Source organism: Pleurodeles waltl, chromosome 7, assembly GCF_031143425.1.
Source record: "Pleurodeles waltl isolate 20211129_DDA chromosome 7, aPleWal1.hap1.20221129, whole genome shotgun sequence".
In the NCBI taxonomy this organism is placed as follows: domain Eukaryota; kingdom Metazoa; phylum Chordata; class Amphibia; order Caudata; family Salamandridae; genus Pleurodeles; species Pleurodeles waltl.
The window spans coordinates 439,098,814-439,123,172 of record NC_090446.1 but is presented as its reverse complement, the minus strand read 5'-3'; the positions used below and the strand labels follow the sequence as shown (position 1 = coordinate 439,123,172).

Below are 24,359 nucleotides of genomic sequence, written 5' to 3'. Positions count from 1 at the left end.
ATTTCAGACCCCCCCATGCGCCGCACCCTCCCTGCTCCTTATGAGAGAAGCGAGCCGCCTCTGTCATTCGCCCCAGATTATTGCAAACAATGCACTGCCAGACGATAAGAAGACGATCCTGCCTGCCAAAGATGCTGCCAATGTATCTCACATTCCACTGAAAAGTGATACCAAACCAGAGCCCTGGAGGAGCTGATGCTGATAGCATGTTTGCCTTTTGCAGGGAGCACAGCCTCCTTGACGCCTGGTGATTACAGTGTTTTGCTGTAAATAAGGTCCGCCCATTCTCTCTAAAAAAATCGAACTGAAAGTTATTTTATTTTCCATGCTGTCCTCGTGTAGCACATAGAAGTAGGATTTAGGTTTTTAATGGAAATTTTAACCATGTTAGAAATGTTGTTCGTTCATCGTTCACACCATGCATTTAATGCTGTTTTAGTTGTATTCTGTGTGGTTATTTTAAATGAGTTGAGCAACTGGGTGCACCTGTTGAGATGAACAGGCTTTTTAGTTAAAGTGTCTTTTTCTTACCTCAACTTTTGTGTGTGGTATTGAAGAGAGTGAAAGAGGCTTGGTTCTGATCACCACAGTAGCATTGAATCCTTATTTATGGACTGTTAGTAACTCAATCGCATTGACACACTTTTAACTATGTGTTGGATAGAGTTCTTTGGGCCTACAATAACCTATTGCTCACATTCGAGTGTGGTGCATTGGACAGGCAAAAACAAACTTACATACATGTAAAAATGGGGGTAACATGCCAGACAAGATGGTACTTTCCTACAGGAATAAAACAAATACTGCCTGGAATTCTGGTGTTGTAATCACCACACATTATGCAAGTGCATGGCCTTCATTGACCCACTAAAGTGGCTTATCAAGTGACTGCACATTGCCACCTCCACATTTGAAACACAATTATAACTGCCCGCCCAACCACATGGTGCAAGGGATTGCAGCAATAAGGGCAGGGATAATCCAGCCATAAAGTCAGCATGCTGAATATTGGCGGTATATAGGGGCACTATGGAGAAGGATGCCTATCCAGCAGACCCTCCTAGACCACAAAGCGGCCTTCTCAGTCTTTTCTCTGGGCTTGCACCACCTAAGTAACTCCACGGTGTAGGAGGCTGGACTGGCTTGTAGTGAGTACCAAGGGGTACTTGCACCTTGCACCAGGCCCAGTTATCCCTTATTAGTGTATAGGGTGTCTAGCAGCTTAGGCTGATAGATAATGGTAGCTTAGCAGAGCAGCTTAGGCTGAACTAGGAGACGTGTGAAGCTACTACAGTACCACTTAGTGTCATATGCACAATATCATAAGAAAACACAATACACAGTTATACTAAAAATAAAGGTACTTTATTTTTATGACAATATGCCAAAGTATCTTAGAGTGTACCCTCAGTGAGAGGATAGGAAATATACACAAGATATATATACACAATAGCAAAAATATGCAGTATAGTCTTAGAAAACAGTGCAAACAATGTATAGTTACAATAGGATGCAATGGGAAAACATAGGGATAGGGGCAACACAAACCATATACTCCAAAAGTGGAATGCGAACCACGAATGGACCCCAAACCTATGTGACCTTGTAGAGGGTCGCTGGGACTATTAGAAAATAGTGAGAGTTAGAAAAATAACCCTCCCCAAGACCCTGAAAAGTGAGTGCAAAGTGCACTAAAGTTCCCCTAAGGACAAAGAAGTTGTGTTAGAGGAATGATGCAGGAAAGACACAAACCAGCAATGCAACAACTGTGGATTTCCAATCTAGGGTACCTGTGGAACAATGGGACCAAGTCCAAAAGTCACAAGCAAGTCGGAGATGGGCAGATGCCCAGGAAATGCCAGCTGCGGGTGCAAAGAAGCTTCTACTGGACAGACGAAGCTGAGGTTTCTGCAGGAACGAAAAGGGCTAGAGACTTCCCCTTTAGTGGACGGATCCCTTTCGCCTCGGAGAGTCGTGCAGAAGTGTTTTCCCGCCAAAATGACGCCAACAAGCCTTGCTATTTGCAAATAGTGCGTTTGGCGTTTTTGGACGCTGCTGGGGCCCAGGAGGGACCAGGAGGTCGCAAATTGGACCTGAAGAGAGAGGGGACGTCAAGCAAGACAAAGAACCCTCACTAAAGCAGATAGCACCCAGAGAAGTGCCAGAAACAGGCACTACGAGGATGTGTGAAACGGTGCTCGCCGAAGTTGCACAAAGGAGTCCCACGTCGCCGGAGACCAACTTAGAAAGTCGTGCAATGCAGGTTAGAGTGCCGAGGACCCAGGCTTGGCTGTGCACAAAGGATTTCCACCGGAAGTGCACAGGGGCCGGAGTAGCTGCAATGTTGCGGTTCCCAGCAATGCAGCCCAGCGAGGTGAGGCAAGGACTTACCTCCACCAAACTTGGACTGAAGAGTCACTGGACTGTGGGGGTCACTTGGACAGAGTCGCTGGATTCGAGGGACCCCGCTCGTCGTGCTGAGAGGAGACCCAAGGGACTGGTAATGCAGCTTTTTGGTGCCTGCGGTTGCAGGGGGAAGATTCCGTCGACCCACAGGAGATTTCTTCTGAGCTTCTGGTGCAGAGAGGAGGCAGACTACCCCCACAGCATGCACAAGCAGGAAAACAGTCGAGAAGGCGGCAGGATCAGCGTTACAGAGTTGCAGTAGTCGTCTTTGCTACTATGTTGCAGGTTTGCAGGCTTCCAGCGCGGTCAGCAGTCGATTCCTTATCAGAAGGTGAAGAGAGAGATGCAGAGGAACTCGGATGAGCTCTTGCATTCGTTATCTGCAGTTTCCCCAGAGACAGAGACCCTAAATAGCCAGAAAAGAGGGTTTGGCTACCTAGGAGAGAGGATAGGCTAGCAACACCTGAAGGAGCCTATCACAAGGAGTCTCTGACGTCACCTGGTGGCACTGGCCACTCAGAGCAGTCCAGTGTGCCAGCAGCACCTCTGTTTCCAAGATGGCAGAGGTCTGGAGCACACTGGAGGAGCTCTGGACACCTCCCAGGGGAGGTGCAGGTCAGGGGAGTGGTCACTCCCCTTTCCTTTGTCCAGTTTCGTGCCAGAGCAGGGCTAAGGGGTCCCCTGAACCGGTGTAGACTGGCTTATGCAGAATTGGGCACATCTGTGCCCAACAAAGCATTTCCAGAGGCTGGGGGAGGCTACTCCTCCCCTGCCTTCACACCATTTTCCAAAGGGAGAGGGTGTCACACCCTCTCTCAGAGGAAGTTCTTTGTTCTGCCATCCTGGGCCAGGCCTGGCTGGACCCCAGGAGGGCAGCTGCCTGTCTGAGGGGTTGGCAGCAGCAGCAGCTGCAGTGAAACCCCAGGAAGGGCAGTTTGACAGTACCAGGGTCTGTGCTACAGACCACTGGGATCATGGGATTGTGCCAACTATGCCAGGATGGCATAGAGGGGGCAATTCCATGATCATAGACATGTTACATGGCCATATTCGGAGTTACCATTGTGAAGCTACATATAGGTAGTGACCTATATGTAGTGCACGCGTGTAAGGGTGTCCCCGCACTCACAAAGTTCAGGGAATTGGCTCTGAACAATGTGGGGGCACCTTGGCTAGTGCCAGGGTGCCCTCACACTAAGTAACTTTGCACCTAACCTTTACCAGGTAAAGGTTAGACATATAGGTGACTTATAAGTTACTTAAGTGCAGTGTAAAATGGCTGTGAAATAACGTGGACGTTATTTCACTCAGGCTGCAGTGGCAGGCCTGTGTAAGAATTGTCAGAGCTCCCTATGGGTGGCAAAAGAAATGCTGCAGCCCATAGGGATCTCCTGGAACCCCAATACCCTGGGTACCTCAGTACCATATACTAGGGAATTATAAGGGTGTTCCAGTAAGCCAATGTAAATTGGTAAAAATGGTCACTAGCCTGTCAGTGACAAGTTGGAAAGAAATGAGAGAGCATAACCACTGAGGTTCTGATTAGCAGAGCCTCAGTGAGACAGTTAGTCACTACACAGGTAACACATTGAGGCACACTTATGAGCACTGGGGCCCTGGGTTACCAGGGTCCCAGTGACACATACAACTAAAACAACATATATACAGTGAAAAATGGGGGTAACATGCCAGGCAAGATGGTACTTTCCTACACAACCCCCCCCCCAAACGAAGGACAATAAGACTAGCCATGACCTGATGAGTCTTCATTGTCTAAGTGGAAATATCTGGAGAGTCCATCTGCATTGGAGTGGCTACTCCCAGGTCTATGTTCCACTGTATAGTCCATTCCCTGTAGGGATATGGACCACCTCAACAATTTAGGATTTTCACCTTTCATTTGTTTTAGCCAAAGTAGAGGTTTGTGGTCTGTCTGAACAATGAAGTGAGTGCCAAACAGGTATGGCCTCAACTTCTTCAGTGCCCAGACCACAGCAAAGGCCTCCCTCTCTATGGCAGACCAACGCTTTTCTCTAGGGGTCAACCTACTACTAATAAAAGCAACAGGTTGATCCTGGCCCTCAGAATTAAGTTGTGATAGGATTGCCCCTACTCCTAATTCAGATGCATCAGTCTGGACATAGAATTTTTTAGAGTAACAAGGGCTTTTCAGGACAGGTGCAGAGCACATGGCCTGCTTCAGCTCCTCAAAAGCTTTCTGACAGTTTGCTGTCCATAATACCTTTTTAGGCATTTTCTTGGATGTGAGGTCATTAAGAGGGGCTGCAATGGAGCCATAGTTCTTAATGAACCTCCTGTAATACCCAGTGAGGCCTAGGAAGGCTCTCACCTGAGTCTGAGTGGTAGGGGGAACCCAATCAATAATAGTTTGGATTTTCCCCTGAAGTGGTGCAATCTGTTCCCCACCAACAAGGTGTCCCAGATAAACCACCTTACCCTGCCCTATCTGGCACTTTGAAGCCTTGATAGTGAGGCCTGCCTTTTGCAGGGCCTCCAAAACTTTCCATAGGTGGACCAGGTGATCATCCCAGCTGGAGCTAAAGACAGCTATATCGTCCAAATATGCTGCACTGAAAGCTTCCAGCCCTTGCAGGACTGTGTTCACCAACCTCTGAAAAGTGGCAGGTGCATTTTTCAAACCAAAAGGCATTACAGTAAACTGGTAATGTCCTCCAATGGTAGAAAATGCAGTCTTAGGTTTAGCATCTTCTGACAATTTGATCTGCCAATACCCTGCAGTCAAATCAAAAGTGCTTAGATACTTGGCAGATGCCAGTGTATCTATGAGCTCATCTGCCCTGGGTATAGGGTGAGCATCAGTTTTGGTTACCAAGTTGAGACCTCTATAGTCTACACAAAACCGCATTTCCTTCTTTCCATCTTTGGAATGGGGTTTTGGTACCAGTACCACAGGAGAAGCCCATGGACTGTCAGAGTGCTCAACCACTCCTAGTTCTAACATTTTCTGGACCTCTTGCTTTATGCAGTCCCTGACATGGTCAGGCTGCCTATAGATCTTACTTTTGACAGGTAAACTGTCTCCAGTATCTATAGTGTGCTCACACCAAGAAGTGGTACCTGGCACAGTAGAGAAGAGTTCAGAGAATTGATCTAGGAGATTTATGCAATTGTCTTTCTGCTCAGCAGTAAGACAATCAGCCAAAACTACACCTTCCACAAGAGCATCTTGATCTGTGGAAGAGAAGAGATCAGGTAGAGGATCACTGTCTTCTTCCTGTCCCTCATCAGTTGCCATGAGCAGGGTGAGATCAGCCCTGTCATAGTAGGGTTTCAGGCGGTTGACATGGAGCACCCTAAGGGGACTCCTGGCAGTGCCTAAGTCAACTAAATAGGTGACTTCTCCCTTCTTTTCAACAATTGTGTGGGGACCACTCCATTTATCTTGGAGTGCTCCTGGGGCCACAGGCTCCAAGACCCACACTTTCTGCCCTGGTTGGTACTGAACCAAAACAGCCTTCTGATCATGCCATTGCTTCTGGAGCTCTTGGCTGGCCTGAAGGTTTTTACTGGCCTTTTTCATGTACTCAGCCATCCTTGATCTGAGGCCAAGTACATAATCCACAATATCCTGTTTAGGAGTTTTTAAAGGTTGTTCCCAACCCTCCTTTACAAGTGTGAGTGGACCCCTAACAGGGTGTCCAAAAAGAAGTTCAAAGGGGCTGAAGCCCACTCCTTTCTGGGGTACCTCCCTGTAGGCAAAAAGGAGGCATGGTAGAAGGATATCCCATCTCCTGAGGAGTTTTTCAGGGAGACCCATAATCATGCCTTTGAGAGTTTTATTACATCTCTCCACCAGTCCATTTGTTTGTGGATGATAGGGTGTTGTGAACTTGTACGTTACACCACACTCCTTCCACATGGCCTTTAAGTATGCAGACATGAAATTGCTTCCCCTGTCTGATACCACTTCCTTTGGGAAGCACACCCGGGAAAATATTCCCAGGAGGGCCTTTGCCACTGCAGGTGCTGTAGTGGTCCTTAAAGGAATAGCTTCAGGATATCTTGTGGCATGGTCCACTACCACCAAGATAAATCTATTGCCTGAAGCAGTAGGAGGGTCAAGGGGGCCAACTATGTCAACCCCTACCCTTTCAAAGGGAACCCCAACCACAGGCAGTGGAATAAGGGGTGCCTTTGGGGTGCCACCTGTCTTGCCACTGGCTTGACAGGTTTCACAGGACTTACAAAATTCTTTTGTGTCCTCAGACATCCTAGGCCAATGAAACAATGGAACCAATCTGTCCCAAGTTTTCATTTGACCCAGGTGTCCAGCTAGGGGAATGTCATGTGCCAGTGTTAGGAGGAACTTTCTGTACTCCTGAGGAATCACTAATCTCCTGGCAGCTCCAGGTTTAGGATCCCTATGCTCAGTGCACAAGAGGTTGTCCTCCCAGTAAACTCTGTGAGAGTCACTGACATCCCCATTAGCCTGTTTGACAGCTTGCTGTCTGACACCCTCTAATGTGGGACAGGTTTGCTGTGCCACACTCAGCTCCTCTCTGGCAGGCCCCCCTTCACCCAAAAGCTCAGCAGTGTCTGCTTCCAGCTCCTCTGGTGTAGGTTCTGCACAGGGAGGGAATTCTTCTTCCTCAGAAGTAGAATCCACTGTAGAGGGAGGGATAGTAGGAAGTGGTTTGCTTCTACTAGCCCTAGCTTTAGGGAGCACTTGGTCCATTGTTCCAGGATCCAAGCTTCCCTGTCCTTTTTGCTTTTTGGCCTGAGCCCTTGTCAAAGCAAAAATATGCCCTGTGATGCCCAGCATTGCTGCATGGGCCTCCAACTCCACATCTGACCAAGCTGATGTCTCCAAATCATTCCCTAATAGACAGTCTACAGGTATATCTGAAGCTACCACAACTTTCTTTGGACCAGTAACCCCCCCCAGTTGAGATTTACAACAGCCATGGGGTGGCTAAGTGTGTTGTTGTGAGCATCGGTTACTTGGTACTGGTGACCAAGTAGGTGTTGTTCAGGGTGGACCAGTTTCTCTATGACCATAGTCACACTGGCCCCAGTGTCCCTGTAGGCCTGAACCTCAACACCATTTATTAGGGGTAGCTGCTTGTACTTATCCATATTAAGGGGACAAGCAACTAAGGTGGCTAAATCAATAGCCCACTCAGAGACTAACACAGCCTCTGTGGCCTCCCTAACAAGGCCAACCCCAACTAAATAACCAAAAGTGAGCACAGCTACTCCCTTGGATTGGCTATTAGTAGGTTTGCTCCCACCACCACTGCTATTAGTAGGGACACTAGGGGTAGCAGTAGGGGTTGTAGTGGTAGGAGCATTGGTGCCTTTCTTTGGACAACTGGGATCTGTTGTCCAATGGCCTTTTATTTTACATAAATAGCACCATGGTTTCCTTTCCTTGTTCTGATTAAAAGAGGATTTGGACCCACCACCCCCACCAGAGTGTTTTTGTGGGCCTGATGAAGACTCATTTTTAGATTTGTCCCCACCCTTGTCTGAAGACTTACCATCCTTCTTTTTGTTGCCATCTTTGTCACCCCCTGTATGAACTTTTCTGTTCACTCTTGTTCTGACCCATTTGTCTGCCTTCTTTCCCAATTCTTGGGGAGAGGTCAGATCAGAGTCCACCAAGTACTGGTGCAACAAATCAGACACACAATTATTAAGAATATGCTCTCTCAGGATTAAGTTATACAGGCTGTCATAATCAGTAACTTTACTGCCATGTAACCACCCCTCCAAGGCCTTCACTGAATGGTCAATGAAATCAACCCAGTCTTGTGAAGACTCCTTTTTGGTCTCTCTGAACTTTATCCTGTACTGTTCAGTGGTTAAGCCATAACCATCCAGGAGTGCATTCTTAAGAACTTAGAAATTATTAGCATCATTTTCTTTCACAGTAAGGAGCCTATCCCTACCTTTTCCACTAAATGATAGCCATAGGATAGCAGCCCACTGCCTTTGAGGGACATCCTGTACAACACAGGCCCTCTCAAGTGCAGCAAACCACTTGTTAATGTCATCCCCCTCCTTATAAGGGGGAACTATCTTGTGCAGATTCCTGGAATCATGCTCTTTTGCAGGATGACTATGGGGAATACTGCTGCTGCCACCATGGGTTTCTAAACCCAACTTCTGTCTTTCCTTCTCTAGTTCAAAAGACTGTCTATCCATATCCAGCTGTTGCTTTTTAAGCTTCAGTCTGGTTTGTTCCACCCTCAACTTATTGAGTTCCCTCTCTAACATTCTGTCATCAGGGTTGGTGGGAGGGACATTCCTAGATACAGAGGTATGATGGGAATGAACAGAAGGAGACCTGTCCCTTACAGAAGCCACCCTAACAGCTTGGCTAACAGAAACATTACTACCAGTATGGTGAGAATAAATGCTTTTGTTATGATGTGAGACAACACTATTTGTATGGTGTGGCTCATCATCATTACCAACTATGTTAGACTGTCTAGTAATGGGCAGGCTAGGAAGTTTCTTTCCTGAATCTTTTCCTGGGGGAGTCCCTGAATCAGATTGGGAACTATTAGGTACTTTTTCAACAGATGAGGCACCTATGGCCTTATCCTGTTCTCTAAGCATGTTAAGTAACAGTTCCAAGGAAGGATTCTTCCCTACACTCAAACCTCTCTCTATACAGAGACTCCTTGCTCTTTTCCAGCTAAGGTTGTCATATGCAAGTTTGGACAGATCAACATTTTGGCCTGTGCCAGACATTTTTTAGAGAGAGTTAAAGTGATAGTAAAAGATAAAAAGTTTGTCAGAGCTTTTAGAAAGACAGAGAAAAAAAAACTTTTAAAACTTTTTTAGAACTTTTTAGAAAGTTAGAAGTACTTTTCAGCACTTAGAAAAGAGTGAAAAGAGGAAATGCAAAACTTTTTGGCTATGTGTATATACACTGACCTTGTTTTGTATATTTTTCTCTTGTGAAAAGTACAATGACAAGAGTGGTAAGTAGTCTCAAAGCACTTATCCCACCACTGCACAACCAATGTAGGAGGCTGGACTGGCTTGTAGTGAGTACCAAGGGGTACTTGCACCTTGCACCAGGCCCAGTTATCCCTTATTATTGTATAGGGTGTCTAGCAGCTTAGGCTGATAGATAATGGTAGCTTAGCAGAGCAGCTTAGGCTGAACTAGGAGACGTGTGAAGCTACTACAGTACCACTTAGTGTCATATGCACAATATCATAAGAAAACACAATACACAGTTATACTAAAAATAAAGGTACTTTATTTTTATGACAATATGCCAAAGTATCTTAGAGTGTACCCTCAGTGAGAGGATAGGAAATATACACAAGATATATATACACAATAGCAAAAATATGCAGTATAGTCTTAGAAAACAGTGCAAACAATGTATAGTTACAATAGGATGCAATGGGAAAACATAGGGATAGGGGCAACACAAACCATATACTCCAAAAGTGGAATGCGAACCACGAATGGACCCCAAACCTATGTGACCTTGTAGAGGGTCGCTGGGACTATTAGAAAATAGTGAGAGTTAGAAAAATAACCCTCCCCAAGACCCTGAAAAGTGAGTGCAAAGTGCACTAAAGTTCCCCTAAGGACAAAGAAGTTGTGTTAGAGGAATAATGCAGGAAAGACACAAACCAGCAATGCAACAACTGTGGATTTCCAATCTAGGGTACCTGTGGAACAATGGGACCAAGTCCAAAAGTCACAAGCAAGTCGGAGATGGGCAGATGCCCAGGAAATGCCAGCTGCGGGTGCAAATAAGCTTCTACTGGACAGAAGAAGCTGAGGTTTCTGCAGGAACGAAAAGGGCTAGAGACTTCCCCTTTAGTGGACGGATCCCTTTCGCCTCGTAGAGTCGTGCAGAAGTGTTTTCCCGCCAAAATGACGCCAACAAGCCTTGCTAGTTGCAAATAGTGCGTTTGGCGTTTTTGGACGCTGCTGGGGCCCAGGAGGGACCAGGAGGTCGCAAATTGGACCTGAAGAGAGAGGGGACGTCAGGCAAGACAAAGAACCCTCACTAAAGCAGATAGCACCCAGAGAAGTGCCAGAAACAGGCACTACGAGGATGTGTGAAACGGTGCTCGCCGAAGTTGCACAAAGGAGTCCCACGTCGCCGGAGACCAACTTAGAAAGTCGTGCAATGCAGGTTAGAGTGCCGAGGACCCAGGCTTGGCTGTGCACAAAGGATTTCCACCGGAAGTGCACAGGGGCCGGAGTAGCTGCAATGTTGCGGTTCCCAGCAATGCAGCCCAGCGAGGTGAGGCAAGGACTTACCTCCACCAAACTTGGACTGAAGAGTCACTGGACTGTGGGGGTCACTTGGACAGAGTCGCTGGATTCGAGGGACCTCGCTCGTTGTGCTGAGAGGAGACCCAAGGGACTGGTAATGCAGCTTTTTGGTGCCTGCGGTTGCAGGGGGAAGATTCCGTCGACCCACGGGAGATTTCTTCGGAGCTTCTGGTGCAGAGAGGAGGCAGACTACCCCCACAGCATGCACAAGCAGGAAAACAGTCGAGAAGGCGGCAGGATCAGCGTTACAGAGTTGCAGTAGTCGTCTTTGCTACTATGTTGCAGGTTTGCAGGCTTCCAGCGCGGTCAGCAGTCGATTCCTTATCAGAAGGTGAAGAGAGAGATGCAGAGGAACTCGGATGAGCTCTTGCATTCGTTATCTGCAGTTTCCCCAGAGACAGAGACCCTAAATAGCCAGAAAAGAGGGTTTGGCTACCTAGGAGAGAGGATAGGCTAGCAACACCTGAAGGAGCCTATCACAAGGAGTCTCTGACGTCACCTGGTGGCACTGGCCACTCAGAGCAGTCCAGTGTGCCAGCAGCACCTCTGTTTCCAAGATGGCAGAGGTCTGGAGCACACTGGAGGAGCTCTGGACACCTCCCAGGGGAGGTGCAGGTCAGGGGAGTGGTCACTCCCCTTTCCTTTGTCCAGTTTCGTGCCAGAGCAGGGCTAAGGGGTCCCCTGAACCGGTGTAGACTGGCTTATGCAGAATTGGGCACATCTGTGCCCAACAAAGCATTTCCAGAGGCTGGGGGAGGCTACTCCTCCCCTGCCTTCACACCATTTTCCAAAGGGAGAGGGTGTCACACCCTCTCTCAGAGGAAGTTCTTTGTTCTGCCATCCTGGGCCAGGCCTGGCTGGACCCCAGGAGGGCAGCTGCCTGTCTGAGGGGTTGGCAGCAGCAGCAGCTGCAGTGAAACCCCAGGAAGGGCAGTTTGACAGTACCAGGGTCTGTGCTACAGACCACTGGGATCATGGGATTGTGCCAACTATGCCAGGATGGCATAGAGGGGGCAATTCCATGATCATAGACATGTTACATGGCCATATTCGGAGTTACCATTGTGAAGCTACATATAGGTAGTGACCTATATGTAGTGCACGCGTGTAAGGGTGTCCCCGCACTCACAAAGTTCAGGGAATTGGCTCTGAACAATGTGGGGGCACCTTGGCTAGTGCCAGGGTGCCCTCACACTAAGTAACTTTGCACCTAACCTTTACCAGGTAAAGGTTAGACATATAGGTGACTTATAAGTTACTTAAGTGCAGTGTAAAATGGCTGTGAAATAACGTGGACGTTATTTCACTCAGGCTGCAGTGGCAGGCCTGTGTAAGAATTGTCAGAGCTCCCTATGGGTGGCAAAAGAAATGCTGCAGCCCATAGGGATCTCCTGGAACCCCAATACCCTGGGTACCTCAGTACCATATACTAGGGAATTATAAGGGTGTTCCAGTAAGCCAATGTAAATTGGTAAAAATGGTCACTAGCCTGTCAGTGACAAGTTGGAAAGAAATGAGAGAGCATAACCACTGAGGTTCTGATTAGCAGAGCCTCAGTGAGACAGTTAGTCACTACACAGGTAACACATTCAGGCACACTTATGAGCACTGGGGCCCTGGGTTACCAGGGTCCCAGTGACACATACAACTAAAACAACATATATACAGTGAAAAATGGGGGTAACATGCCAGGCAAGATGGTACTTTCCTACACAACCCCCCCCCCAAACGAAGGACAATAAGACTAGCCATGACCTGATGAGTCTTCATTGTCTAAGTGGAAATATCTGGAGAGTCCATCTGCATTGGAGTGGCTACTCCCAGGTCTATGTTCCACTGTATAGTCCATTCCCTGTAGGGGTATGGACCACCTCAACAATTTAGGATTTTCACCTTTCATTTGTTTTAGCCAAAGTAGAGGTTTGTGGTCTGTCTGAACAATGAAGTGAGTGCCAAACAGGTATGGCCTCAACTTCTTCAGTGCCCAGACCACAGCAAAGGCCTCCCTCTCTATGGCAGACCAACGCTTTTCTCTAGGGGTCAACCTACTACTAATAAAAGCAACAGGTTGATCCTGGCCCTCAGAATTAAGTTGTGATAGGATTGCCCCTACTCCTAATTCAGATGCATCAGTCTGGACATATAATTTTTTAGAGTAACAAGGGCTTTTCAGGACAGGTGCAGAGCACATGGCCTGCTTCAGCTCCTCAAAAGCTTTCTGACAGTTTGCTGTCCATAATACCTTTTTAGGCATTTTCTTGGATGTGAGGTCATTAAGAGGGGCTGCAATGGAGCCATAGTTCTTAATGAACCTCCTGTAATACCCAGTGAGGCCTAGGAAGGCTCTCACCTGAGTCTGAGTGGTAGGGGGAACCCAATCAATAATAGTTTGGATTTTCCCCTGAAGTGGTGCAATCTGTTCCCCACCAACAAGGTGTCCCAGATAAACCACCTTACCCTGCCCTATCTGGCACTTTGAAGCCTTGATAGTGAGGCCTGCCTTTTGCAGGGCCTCCAAAACTTTCCATAGGTGGACCAGGTGATCATCCCAGCTGGAGCTAAAGACAGCTATATCGTCCAAATATGCTGCACTGAAAGCTTCCAGCCCTTGCAGGACTGTGTTCACCAACCTCTGAAAAGTGGCAGGTGCATTTTTCAAACCAAAAGGCATTACAGTAAACTGGTAATGTCCTCCAATGGTAGAAAATGCAGTCTTAGGTTTAGCATCTTCTGACAATTTGATCTGCCAATACCCTGCAGTCAAATCAAAAGTGCTTAGATACTTGGCAGATGCCAGTGTATCTATGAGCTCATCTGCCCTGGGTATAGGGTGAGCATCAGTTTTGGTTACCAAGTTGAGACCTCTATAGTCTACACAAAACCGCATTTCCTTCTTTCCATCTTTGGAATGGGGTTTTGGTACCAGTACCACAGGAGAAGCCCATGGACTGTCAGAGTGCTCAACCACTCCTAGTTCTAACATTTTCTGGACCTCTTGCTTTATGCAGTCCCTGACATGGTCAGGCTGCCTATAGATCTTACTTTTGACAGGTAAACTGTCTCCAGTATCTATAGTGTGCTCACACCAAGAAGTGGTACCTGGCACAGTAGAGAAGAGTTCAGAGAATTGATCTAGGAGATTTATGCAATTGTCTTTCTGCTCAGCAGTAAGACAATCAGCCAAAACTACACCTTCCACAAGAGCATCTTGATCTGTGGAAGAGAAGAGATCAGGTAGAGGATCACTGTCTTCTTCCTGTCCCTCATCAGTTGCCATGAGCAGGGTGAGATCAGCCCTGTCATAGTAGGGTTTCAGGCGGTTGACATGGAGCACCCTAAGGGGACTCCTGGCAGTGCCTAAGTCAACTAAATAGGTGACTTCTCCCTTCTTTTCAACAATTGTGTGGGGACCACTCCATTTATCTTGGAGTGCTCCTGGGGCCACAGGCTCCAAGACCCACACTTTCTGCCCTGGTTGGTACTGAACCAAAACAGCCTTCTGATCATGCCATTGCTTCTGGAGCTCTTGGCTGGCCTGAAGGTTTTTACTGGCCTTTTTCATGTACTCAGCCATCCTTGATCTGAGGCCAAGTACATAATCCACAATATCCTGTTTAGGAGTTTTTAAAGGTTGTTCCCAACCCTCCTTTACAAGTGTGAGTGGACCCCTAACAGGGTGTCCAAAAAGAAGTTCAAAGGGGCTGAAGCCCACTCCTTTCTGGGGTACCTCCCTGTAGGCAAAAAGGAGGCATGGTAGAAGGATATCCCATCTCCTGAGGAGTTTTTCAGGGAGACCCATAATCATGCCTTTGAGAGTTTTATTACATCTCTCCACCAGTCCATTTGTTTGTGGATGATAGGGTGTTGTGAACTTGTACGTTACACCACACTCCTTCCACATGGCCTTTAAGTATGCAGACATGAAATTGCTTCCCCTGTCTGATACCACTTCCTTTGGGAAGCACACCCTGGAAAATATTCCCAGGAGAGCCTTTGCCACTGCAGGTGCTGTAGTGGTCCTTAAAGGAATAGCTTCAGGATATCTTGTGGCATGGTCCACTACCACCAAGATAAATCTATTGCCTGAAGCAGTAGGAGGGTCAAGGGGGCCAACTATGTCAACCCCTACCCTTTCAAAGGGAACCCCAACCACAGGCAGTGGAATAAGGGGTGCCTTTGGGGTGCCACCTGTCTTGCCACTGGCTTGACAGGTTTCACAGGACTTACAACATTATTTTGTGTCCTCAGACATCCTAGGCCAATGAAACAATGGAACCAATCTGTCCCAAGTTTTCATTTGACCCAGGTGTCCAGCTAGGGGAATGTCATGTGCCAGTGTTAGGAGGAACTTTCTGTACTCCTGAGGAATCACTAATCTCCTGGCAGCTCCAGGTTTAGGATCCCTATGCTCAGTGCACAAGAGGTTGTCCTCCCAGTAAACTCTGTGAGAGTCACTGACATCCCCATTAGCCTGTTTGACAGCTTGCTGTCTGACACCCTCTAATGTGGGACAGGTTTGCTGTGCCACACTCAGCTCCTCTCTGGCAGGCCCCCCTTCACCCAAAAGCTCAGCAGTGTCTGCTTCCAGCTCCTCTGGTGTAGGTTCTGCACAGGGAGGGAATTCTTCTTCCTCAGAAGTAGAATCCACTGTAGAGGGAGGGATAGTAGGAAGTGGTTTGCTTCTACTAGCCCTAGCTTTAGGGAGCACTTGGTCCATTGTTCCAGGATCCAAGCTTCCCTGTCCTTTTTGCTTTTTGGCCTGAGCCCTTGTCAAAGCAAAAATATGCCCTGTGATGCCCAGCATTGCTGCATGGGCCTCCAACTCCACATCTGACCAAGCTGATGTCTCCAAATCATTCCCTAATAGACAGTCTACAGGTATATCTGAAGCTACCACAACTTTCTTTGGACCAGTAACCCCCCCCAGTTGAGATTTACAACAGCCATGGGGTGGCTAAGTGTGTTGTTGTGAGCATCGGTTACTTGGTACTGGTGACCAAGTAGGTGTTGTTCAGGGTGGACCAGTTTCTCTATGACCATAGTCACACTGGCCCCAGTGTCCCTGTAGGCCTGAACCTCAACACCATTTATTAGGGGTAGCTGCTTGTACTTATCCATATTAAGGGGACAAGCAACTAAGGTGGCTAAATCAATAGCCCACTCAGAGACTAACACAGCCTCTGTGGCCTCCCTAACAAGGCCAACCCCAACTAAATAACCAAAAGTGAGCACAGCTACTCCCTTGGATTGGCTATTAGTAGGTTTGCTCCCACCACCACTGCTATTAGTAGGGACACTAGGGGTAGCAGTAGGGGTTGTAGTGGTAGGAGCATTGGTGCCTTTCTTTGGACAACTGGGATCTGTTGTCCAATGGCCTTTTATTTTACATAAATAGCACCATGGTTTCTTTTCCTTGTTCTGATTAAAAGAGGATTTGGACCCACCACCCCCACCAGAGTGTTTTTGTGGGCCTGATGAAGACTCATTTTTAGATTTGTCCCCACCCTTGTCTGAAGACTTACCATCCTTCTTTTTGTTGCCATCTTTGTCACCCCCTGTATGAACTTTTCTGTTCACTCTTGTTCTGACCCATTTGTCTGCCTTCTTTCCCAATTCTTGGGGAGAGGTCAGATCAGAGTCCACCAAGTACTGGTGCAACAAATCAGACACACAATTATTAAGAATATGCTCTCTCAGGATTAAGTTATACAGGCTGTCATAATCAGTAACTTTACTGCCATGTAACCACCCCTCCAAGGCCTTCACTGAATGGTCAATGAAATCAACCCAGTCTTGTGAAGACTCCTTTTTGGTCTCTCTGAACTTTATCCTGTACTGTTCAGTGGTTAAGCCATAACCATCCAGGAGTGCATTCTTAAGAACTTGGAAATTATTAGCATCATTTTCTTTCACAGTAAGGAGCCTATCCCTACCTTTTCCACTAAATGATAGCCATAGGATAGCAGCCCACTGCCTTTGAGGGACATCCTGTACAACACAGGCCCTCTCAAGTGCAGCAAACCACTTGTTAATGTCATCCCCCTCCTTATAAGGGGGAACTATCTTGTGCAGATTCCTGGAATCATGCTCTTTTGCAGGATGACTATGGGGAATACTGCTGCTGCCACCATGGGTTTCTAAACCCAACTTCTGTCTTTCCTTCTCTAGTTCAAAAGACTGTCTATCCATATCCAGCTGTTGCTTTTTAAGCTTCAGTCTGGTTTGTTCCACCCTCAACTTATTGAGTTCCCTCTCTAACATTCTGTCATCAGGGTTGGTGGGAGGGACATTCCTAGATACAGAGGTATGATGGGAATGAACAGAAGGAGACCTGTCCCTTACAGAAGCCACCCTAACAGCTTGGCTAACGGAAACATTACTACCAGTATGGTGAGAATAAATGCTTTTGTTATGATGTGAGACAACACTATTTGTATGGTGTGGCTCATCATCATTACCAACTATGTTAGACTGTCTAGTAATGGGCAGGCTAGGAAGTTTCTTTCCTGAATCTTTTCCTGGGGGAGTCCCTGAATCAGATTGGGAACTATTAGGTACTTTTTCAACAGATGAGGCACCTATGGCCTTATCCTGTTCTCTAAGCATGTTAAGTAACAGTTCCAAGGAAGGATTCTTCCCTACACTCAAACCTCTCTCTATACAGAGACTCCTTGCTCTTTTCCAGCTAAGGTTGTCATATGCAAGTTTGGACAGATCAACATTTTGGCCTGTGCCAGACATTTTTTAGAGAGAGTTAAAGTGATAGTAAAAGATAAAAAGTTTGTCAGAGCTTTTAGAAAGACAGAGAAAAAAAAACTTTTAAAACTTTTTTAGAACTTTTTAGAAAGTTAGAAGTACTTTTCAGCACTTAGAAAAGAGTGAAAAGAGGAAATGCAAAACTTTTTGGCTATGTGTATATACACTGACCTTGTTTTGTATATTTTTCTCTTATGAAAAGTACAATGACAAGAGTGGTAAGTAGTCTCAAAGCACTTATCCCACCACTGCACAACCAATGTAGGAGGCTGGACTGGCTTGTAGTGAGTACCAAGGGGTACTTGCACCTTGCACCAGGCCCAGTTATCCCTTATTAGTGTATAGGGTGTCTAGCAGCTTAGGCTGATAGATAATGGTAGCTTAGCAGAGCAGCTTAGGCTGAACTAGGAGACGTGTGAAGCTACTACAGTACCACTTAGTGTCATATGCACAATATCATAAGAAAACACAATACACAGTTATACTAAAAATAAAGGTACTTTATTTTTATGACAATATGCCAAAGTATCTTAGAGTGTACCCTCAGTGAGAGGATAGGAAATATACACAAGATATATATACACAATAGCAAAAATATGCAGTATAGTCTTAGAAAACAGTGCAAACAATGTATAGTTACAATAGGATGCAATGGGGAAACATAGGGATAGGGGCAACACAAACCATATACTCCAAAAGTGGAATGCGAACCACGAATGGACCCCAAACCTATGTGACCTTGTAGAGGGTCGCTGGGACTATTAGAAAATAGTGAGAGTTAGAAAAATAACCCTCCCCAAGACCCTGAAAAGTGAGTGCAAAGTGCACTAAAGTTCCCCTAAGGACAAAGAAGTCGTGTTAGAGGAATAATGCAGGAAAGACACAAACCAGCAATGCAACAACTGTGGATTTCCAATCTAGGGTACCTGTGGAACAAGGGGACCAAGTCCAAAAGTCACAAGCAAGTCGGAGATGGGCAGATGCCCAGGAAATGCCAGCTGCGGGTGCAAAGAAGCTTCTACTGGACAGAAGAAGCTGAGGTTTCTGCAGGAACAAAAAGGGCTAGAGACTTCCCCTTTGGCGGACGGATCCCTCACGCCTTGGAAAGTTGTGCAGAAGTATTTCCCGCCGAAAGGACGCCAACAAGCCTTGCTAGTCGCAAATCGTGCGTTTGGCGTTTTTGGATGCTGCTGGGGCCCAGGAGGGACCAGGAGGTCGCAAATTGGACCTGAAGAGAGAGGAGACGTCGAGCAAGACAAAGAACCCTCACTGAAGCAGGTAGCACCCGGAGAAGTGCCAGAAACAGGCACTACGAGGATGCGTGAAACGGTGCTCGCCGAAGTTGCACAAAGGAGTCCCACGTCGCCGGAGACCAACTTAGAAAGTCGTGCAATGCAGGTTAGAGTGCCGTGGACCCAGGCTTGGCTGTGCACAAAGGATTTCCACCAGAAGTGCACAGGGGCCGGAGTAGCTGCAAAGTCGCGGTTCCCAGCAATGCAGCCCAGCGAGGTGAGGCAAGGACTTGCCTCCACCAAACTTGGACTGAAGAGTCACTGGACTGTGGGGGTCACTTGGACAGAGTCGCTGGATTCGAGGGACCTCGCTCGTCGTGCTGAGAGGAGACCCAAGAGACCGGTAATGCAGCTTTTTGGTGCCTGCGGTTGCAGGGGGAAGATTCCGTCGACCCACGGGAGATTTCTTCGGAGCTTCTGGTGCAGAGAGGAGGCAGACTACCCCCACAGCATGCACAAGCAGGAAAACAGTCGAGAAGGCGGCAGGATCAGCGTTACAGAGTTGCAGTAGTCGTCTTTGCTACTATGTTGCAGGTTTGCAGGCTTCCAGCGCGGTCAGCAGTCGATTCCTTATCAGAAGGTGAAGAGAGAGATGCAGAGGATGAGCTCTTGCATTCGTTATCTGCAGTTTCCCCAGAGACAGAGACCCTAAATAGCCAGAAAAGAGGGTTTGGCTACCTAGGAGAGAGGATAGGCTAGCAACACCTGAAGGAGCCTATCACAAGGAGTCTCTGACGTCACCTGGTGGCACTGGCCACTCAGAGCAGTCCAGTGTGCCAGCAGCACCTCTGTTTCCAAGATGGCAGAGGTCTGGAGCACACTGGAGGAGCTCTGGACACCTCCCAGGGGAGGTGCAGGTCAGGGGAGTGGTCACTCCCCTTTCCTTTGTCCAGTTTCGCGCCAGAGCAGGGCTAAGGGGTCCCCCGAACCGGTGTAGACTGGCTTATGCAGAATTGGGCACATCTGTGCCCAACAAAGCATTTCCAGAGGCTGGGGGAGGCTACTCCTCCCCTGCCTTCACACCATTTTCCAAAGGGAGAGGGTGTCACACCCTCTCTCAGAGGAAGTTCTTTGTTCTGCCATCCTGGGCCAGGCCTGGCTGGACCCCAGGAGGGCAGCTGCCTGTCTGAGGGGTTGGCAGCAGCATCAGCTGCAGTGAAACCCCAGGAAGGGCAGTTTGGCAGTACCAGGGTCTGTGCTACAGACCACTGGGATCATGGGATTGTGCCAACTATGCCAGGATGGCATAGAGGGGGCAATTCCATGATCATAGACATGTTACATGGCCATATTCGGAGTTACCATTGTGAAGCTACATATAGGTAGTGACCTATATGTAGTGCACGCGTGTAATGGTGTCCCCGCACTCACAAAGTTCAGGGAATTGGCTCTGAACAATGTGGGGGCACCTTGGCTAGTGCCAGGGTGCCCTCACACTAAGTAACTTTGCACCTAACCTTTACCAGGTAAAGGTTAGACATATAGGTGACTTATAAGTTACTTAAGTGCAGTGTAAAATGGCTGTGAAATAACGTGGACGTTATTTCACTCAGGCTGCAGTGGCAGGCCTGTGTAAGAATTGTCAGAGCTCCCTATGGGTGGCAAAAGAAATGCTGCAGCCCATAGGGTTCTCCTGGAACCCCAATACCCTGGGTACCTCAGTACCATATACTAGGGAATTATAAGGGTGTTCCAGTAAGCCAATGTAAATTGGTAAAAATGGTCACTAGCCTGTCAGTGACAATTTGGAAAGAAATGAGAGAGCATAACCACTGAGGTTCTGATTAGCAGAGCCTCAGTGAGACAGTTAGTCACTACACAGGTAACACATTCAGGCACACTTATGAGCACTGGGGCCCTGGGTTACCAGGGTCCCAGTGACACATACAACTAAAACAACATATATACAGTGAAAAATGGGGGTAACATGCCAGGCAAGATGGTACTTTCCTACACACGGACAATCCTAACTAGCACCCCTGTGAAAAAGCTGATCAAGCTGTGCCATAAACATTATCTCTCCAGCGTGCCTGCAGTCTTTCACTTCCTCTACCATTAAGTATGTCTTTTGTAAAAGTGTTATGTGGATGGGGTGTTGTGTAAGGTAAGAGTGCACAGCCTGTTTCTTCCTCGGCGTAACCATGTCCCTGATATTCCATGTTTTGAGGCAGTAGGAAGGGGTCAATACCTTAGTAGCCTCTCCCATTGAATGGGAGTATGTGTGTCCAACAAACCCGCCGCCACCCGCCCCACCCAGCAACCCTATGAATCCCCCTGAGCCCTGGCCAACACAATAAGTTTTGTCCCCTATCTGGTGAACTCCATCACATAAGCATTCCCTCTCCAGCTTTGTAGCCCCAGCTCCTCATCATGAGACACATCCTCGCATTGCTCCAACCACCTACAATGGTGCATGTACTGTATCCCTCAGGCAATGTCATCTGCCGACTGGAGAGTGAGGGCAAGCCCCTCACTGGATCCAACTCCTCACCTCCTAGTGTCTCAAAGAAGTAGCCAGCACCCACAGTAGGGAGGGAAAAACGGAGCGTATTTAAGACCCATCTGACGTAGTTGCTGTTTGACCCCCATGTATTAGCTACTGTGGCACTGCACCTCCACCTTGTAGTCAAGGTATGCTGTCACCACCGTTCCCTCACAGTTCATGGACGCTTGAAACGAAAAGCCTGAAGGATCAAATCCCTATCCCGATAATTTAATAGGCAGGCGATCACAGGTCGCAGGGCCGCATCCGGCGGGGAGGCTGTCCTGGGGTACGTGGGCCCTCTCAATGTAGAAGTATTTATGAAACCTGCCTGCCATCAGCGTTGTCACCAACTACTGCTCAAGGAACAGGTTCACATTAGGCTCCTCATCCGTTTCCGGCAGCCCCAGAAAGTGAACATTATTGCGCCGGAACCTACCCTCTGCCTCCTCTGCTTGCTGCTGCAGGCATTTCACATCAGCCTGCAGAAGTCTTACCCAAGATTGGAAGTCCTGAAGCGAGGGGTGCATAGTTTTAAAAGCAGAATCTATTCTGTATAGATTCTGTATTGTACACCCAGGAGGATAATTTCCACTAGTCCACCCACAGCAGGCACACCTCCAGCAATACTAAGTCTATTTTCATCTCCAAGATGGATTTAGTGTCCAGGATATCCTGCTGAATTTTGGCAAACTTCTCTGAATGCTGCCCAGCATGGCCTCCAGTTGGGACATGAACCCTGTTTCAGGAGCAAGTGCAGCAGGAGCCCCAGGTCCCTCTCCTAAGGCCAGCGGTCTGCCACCACAGGGTTTCACCATCCTGGGGCAAAAGACAATAAAAGAAAGGAGAATGCCAATTTGTACAGTCACCCCTACCAGCACCGGGTCCAATATTCTATGTGGCCGCTGCGGCCCAATTTTCCATCTTGGAGATTTGCACTATCAAGAGTCTCAGCTACTCCCCACAGGCAAGGATACTCAGGTGGCGCCACCTCAGTACCACAAGAAGGGGGAGGGCAAAGAAGGCCAAACTGCATAACTGGCAGGGATCACCCACCCATTGGTCCAACAAACACCCGATGGCAGCCTCATCTCCAATATCAGAACTGAGCCTGGGTCTGTAGCTCCATGCAATCAGATACTGTAGGCTTTTACACCAATCTGGGTGCCTGCCTCCCCCATATTGCCAGCCTCCGTGCAGTCTCCTCAGTGATCCTCAACCATGCCAAGCTCTGGGCAGGACATAGGTCCAGGGGGCCCCCAGCATCCAAGCCCCTGGGAAGCCCCAATCACCAGGAGGTGCCCTTGCATGTCAAGACCACTTCTGCCTCTCTCACACTGCCTTGCAGCACAATTTTACTTTCTACCAGTGGGAGGGGGCTCAGTCTCTGCTGTCAAAACTCCCATGGTGCCCGTTGCCTCCAGAGCGGGCCACGCCCAGCATCGCATCCGCTACCCCACAGACCACACAGCCTATCTTCTTGCCACTCTGCAGTCCCACCGACTGCACATCTCTACATTGGAGACCCCAATCTGACCTCACTTGTGTGCTGTAGTTTATTGTGGGGGGCTCCCAGGGTCACCTGGGGCAAGATGCTGCAGGATGAATGGGGACCCGGCGCGGAGCATAGCAAGTCACATCCGCACCTATTGCCATCTTAGCCACACCCTGCATATAATGCACTTGCAATATGGCAGATGAGATATCTCTCATGTTTGTGACAGAGTATCCTGTTCACCAAAATATAAATCAGGCCTGAGACAGAAATTTCACTGAGTACATATCCTTGAGATCATAAAGAGAGCACACCACTACATTGCTGAAAGAACTTGACTGGTTTTCAATCAGTAGGAGAAAATATTACAATGTTCTTTATTTGGTTCTGCAAGCGTTCTAGAAATCAGGCTTATTCTATTTCTAGGCCTCCTAGGTTTGAAACCTAAGACCAATAAAGCTTTAACAAGTTAATATTGCAGTCATAAAACACCTAAGAGAGGAGGGAAGGTAAGTTGGCAAAAAGTACGAATGTATAACACATTTAACCCAGAGGTCTTGTGATTCAAGGACAGACAGAAAACAGACTTTAATTTGAAATCTCAGTCACCATTGTTCTCCATCTTCTGAAGACATGTACCCTGTTTTCTGACATTTTGTTTGCCTTTCATTATCTCATTCCATTTCTGAATCTCCCTCTCCCTTTTCCCAATGGCCATGTTTGGGTTTCAACCTCTAAAACAACTATTGCAGCATTTGGAGCTAAATTTTTTAAAAAATGGATATCTGGTATTTCTTCACAGTAGAAAGGTTTGGTCTTGATTATGGCTCATCTTATTCCCTACCATGCGACACTCACCTTGGCTGCTGATGTTGAAGAGAAAAGACCTGCCAGTGATGTGTCCTGAGTAGCACTTGTAAACCCCGCTATTAGCCTCAGAGAGATTCTTCAGCAGTAAGTAGGGCCTGTGATTTCCTGTCAATTCGAGTTGTCTACCTATGGAGGTGGCAATTTCCAGGCTCAGCCACACCCGGAGTAGGTGCTCTGCGTCGCCCTCCTTTCTCCAGATCGTTTCTGTTGGTGTTGAAGAGCTGGAAAACTCAATGCAACAGGGAAGCTGTACATCCTGGGATTCTAGAGGAGAGAGCAGGATAGATGTTAGCTGGTGATCAGAAAATTACACTCTACAAAACATACAAATCTCTTGCACTTGCAACCTATCCAGCAGCATACAGTTCTTCCCCTTTAGAAACTCAATTATTCTTCTCCTACCAAAACTGTGGGTAGCCCATACTCACTTTTTGAATAATTTTTGGATAAAAACACTTTTGTGTTAGTGTTAGAAATGAGGTTTCTGGTTGGCTAAGGTACACACCTAAGCCAGGCAGAACCCACCCACGCTAGTCAGGGCAAGGGAGTTACGCGTCCAAGATAGTCCGTGCTCACCCCCTTGGTAGCTTGGCACGAGCAGTTAGTCCTATCCCAGAGGCAATGTGTAAAGCGTTGCACAACACACACAACGCACATGACACACTATCCCCACCACAAAGTAAACACAACACTGAGTTATATAAAAATAAACTGTATTGTACACAACTTTATTATGCCAAGCACATTTCAGTAACACCAT

The 24,359-nt window shown here is 47.6% G+C and overlaps 1 protein-coding gene across 1 annotated transcript in view; it reads right to left on the bottom strand.

Annotated features, from left to right (window-relative positions):
* Positions 1 to 24,359, bottom strand: part of LOC138246886 (uncharacterized) — a 727,672-nt gene that overhangs the window by 594,012 nt on the left and 109,301 nt on the right. The window contains exon 2 of the mRNA XM_069201635.1: positions 23,588 to 23,863. Within this exon, the coding sequence (XP_069057736.1) occupies positions 23,588 to 23,863 (276 nt within the window). The remainder of the gene's footprint in view (positions 1 to 23,587; positions 23,864 to 24,359) is intronic.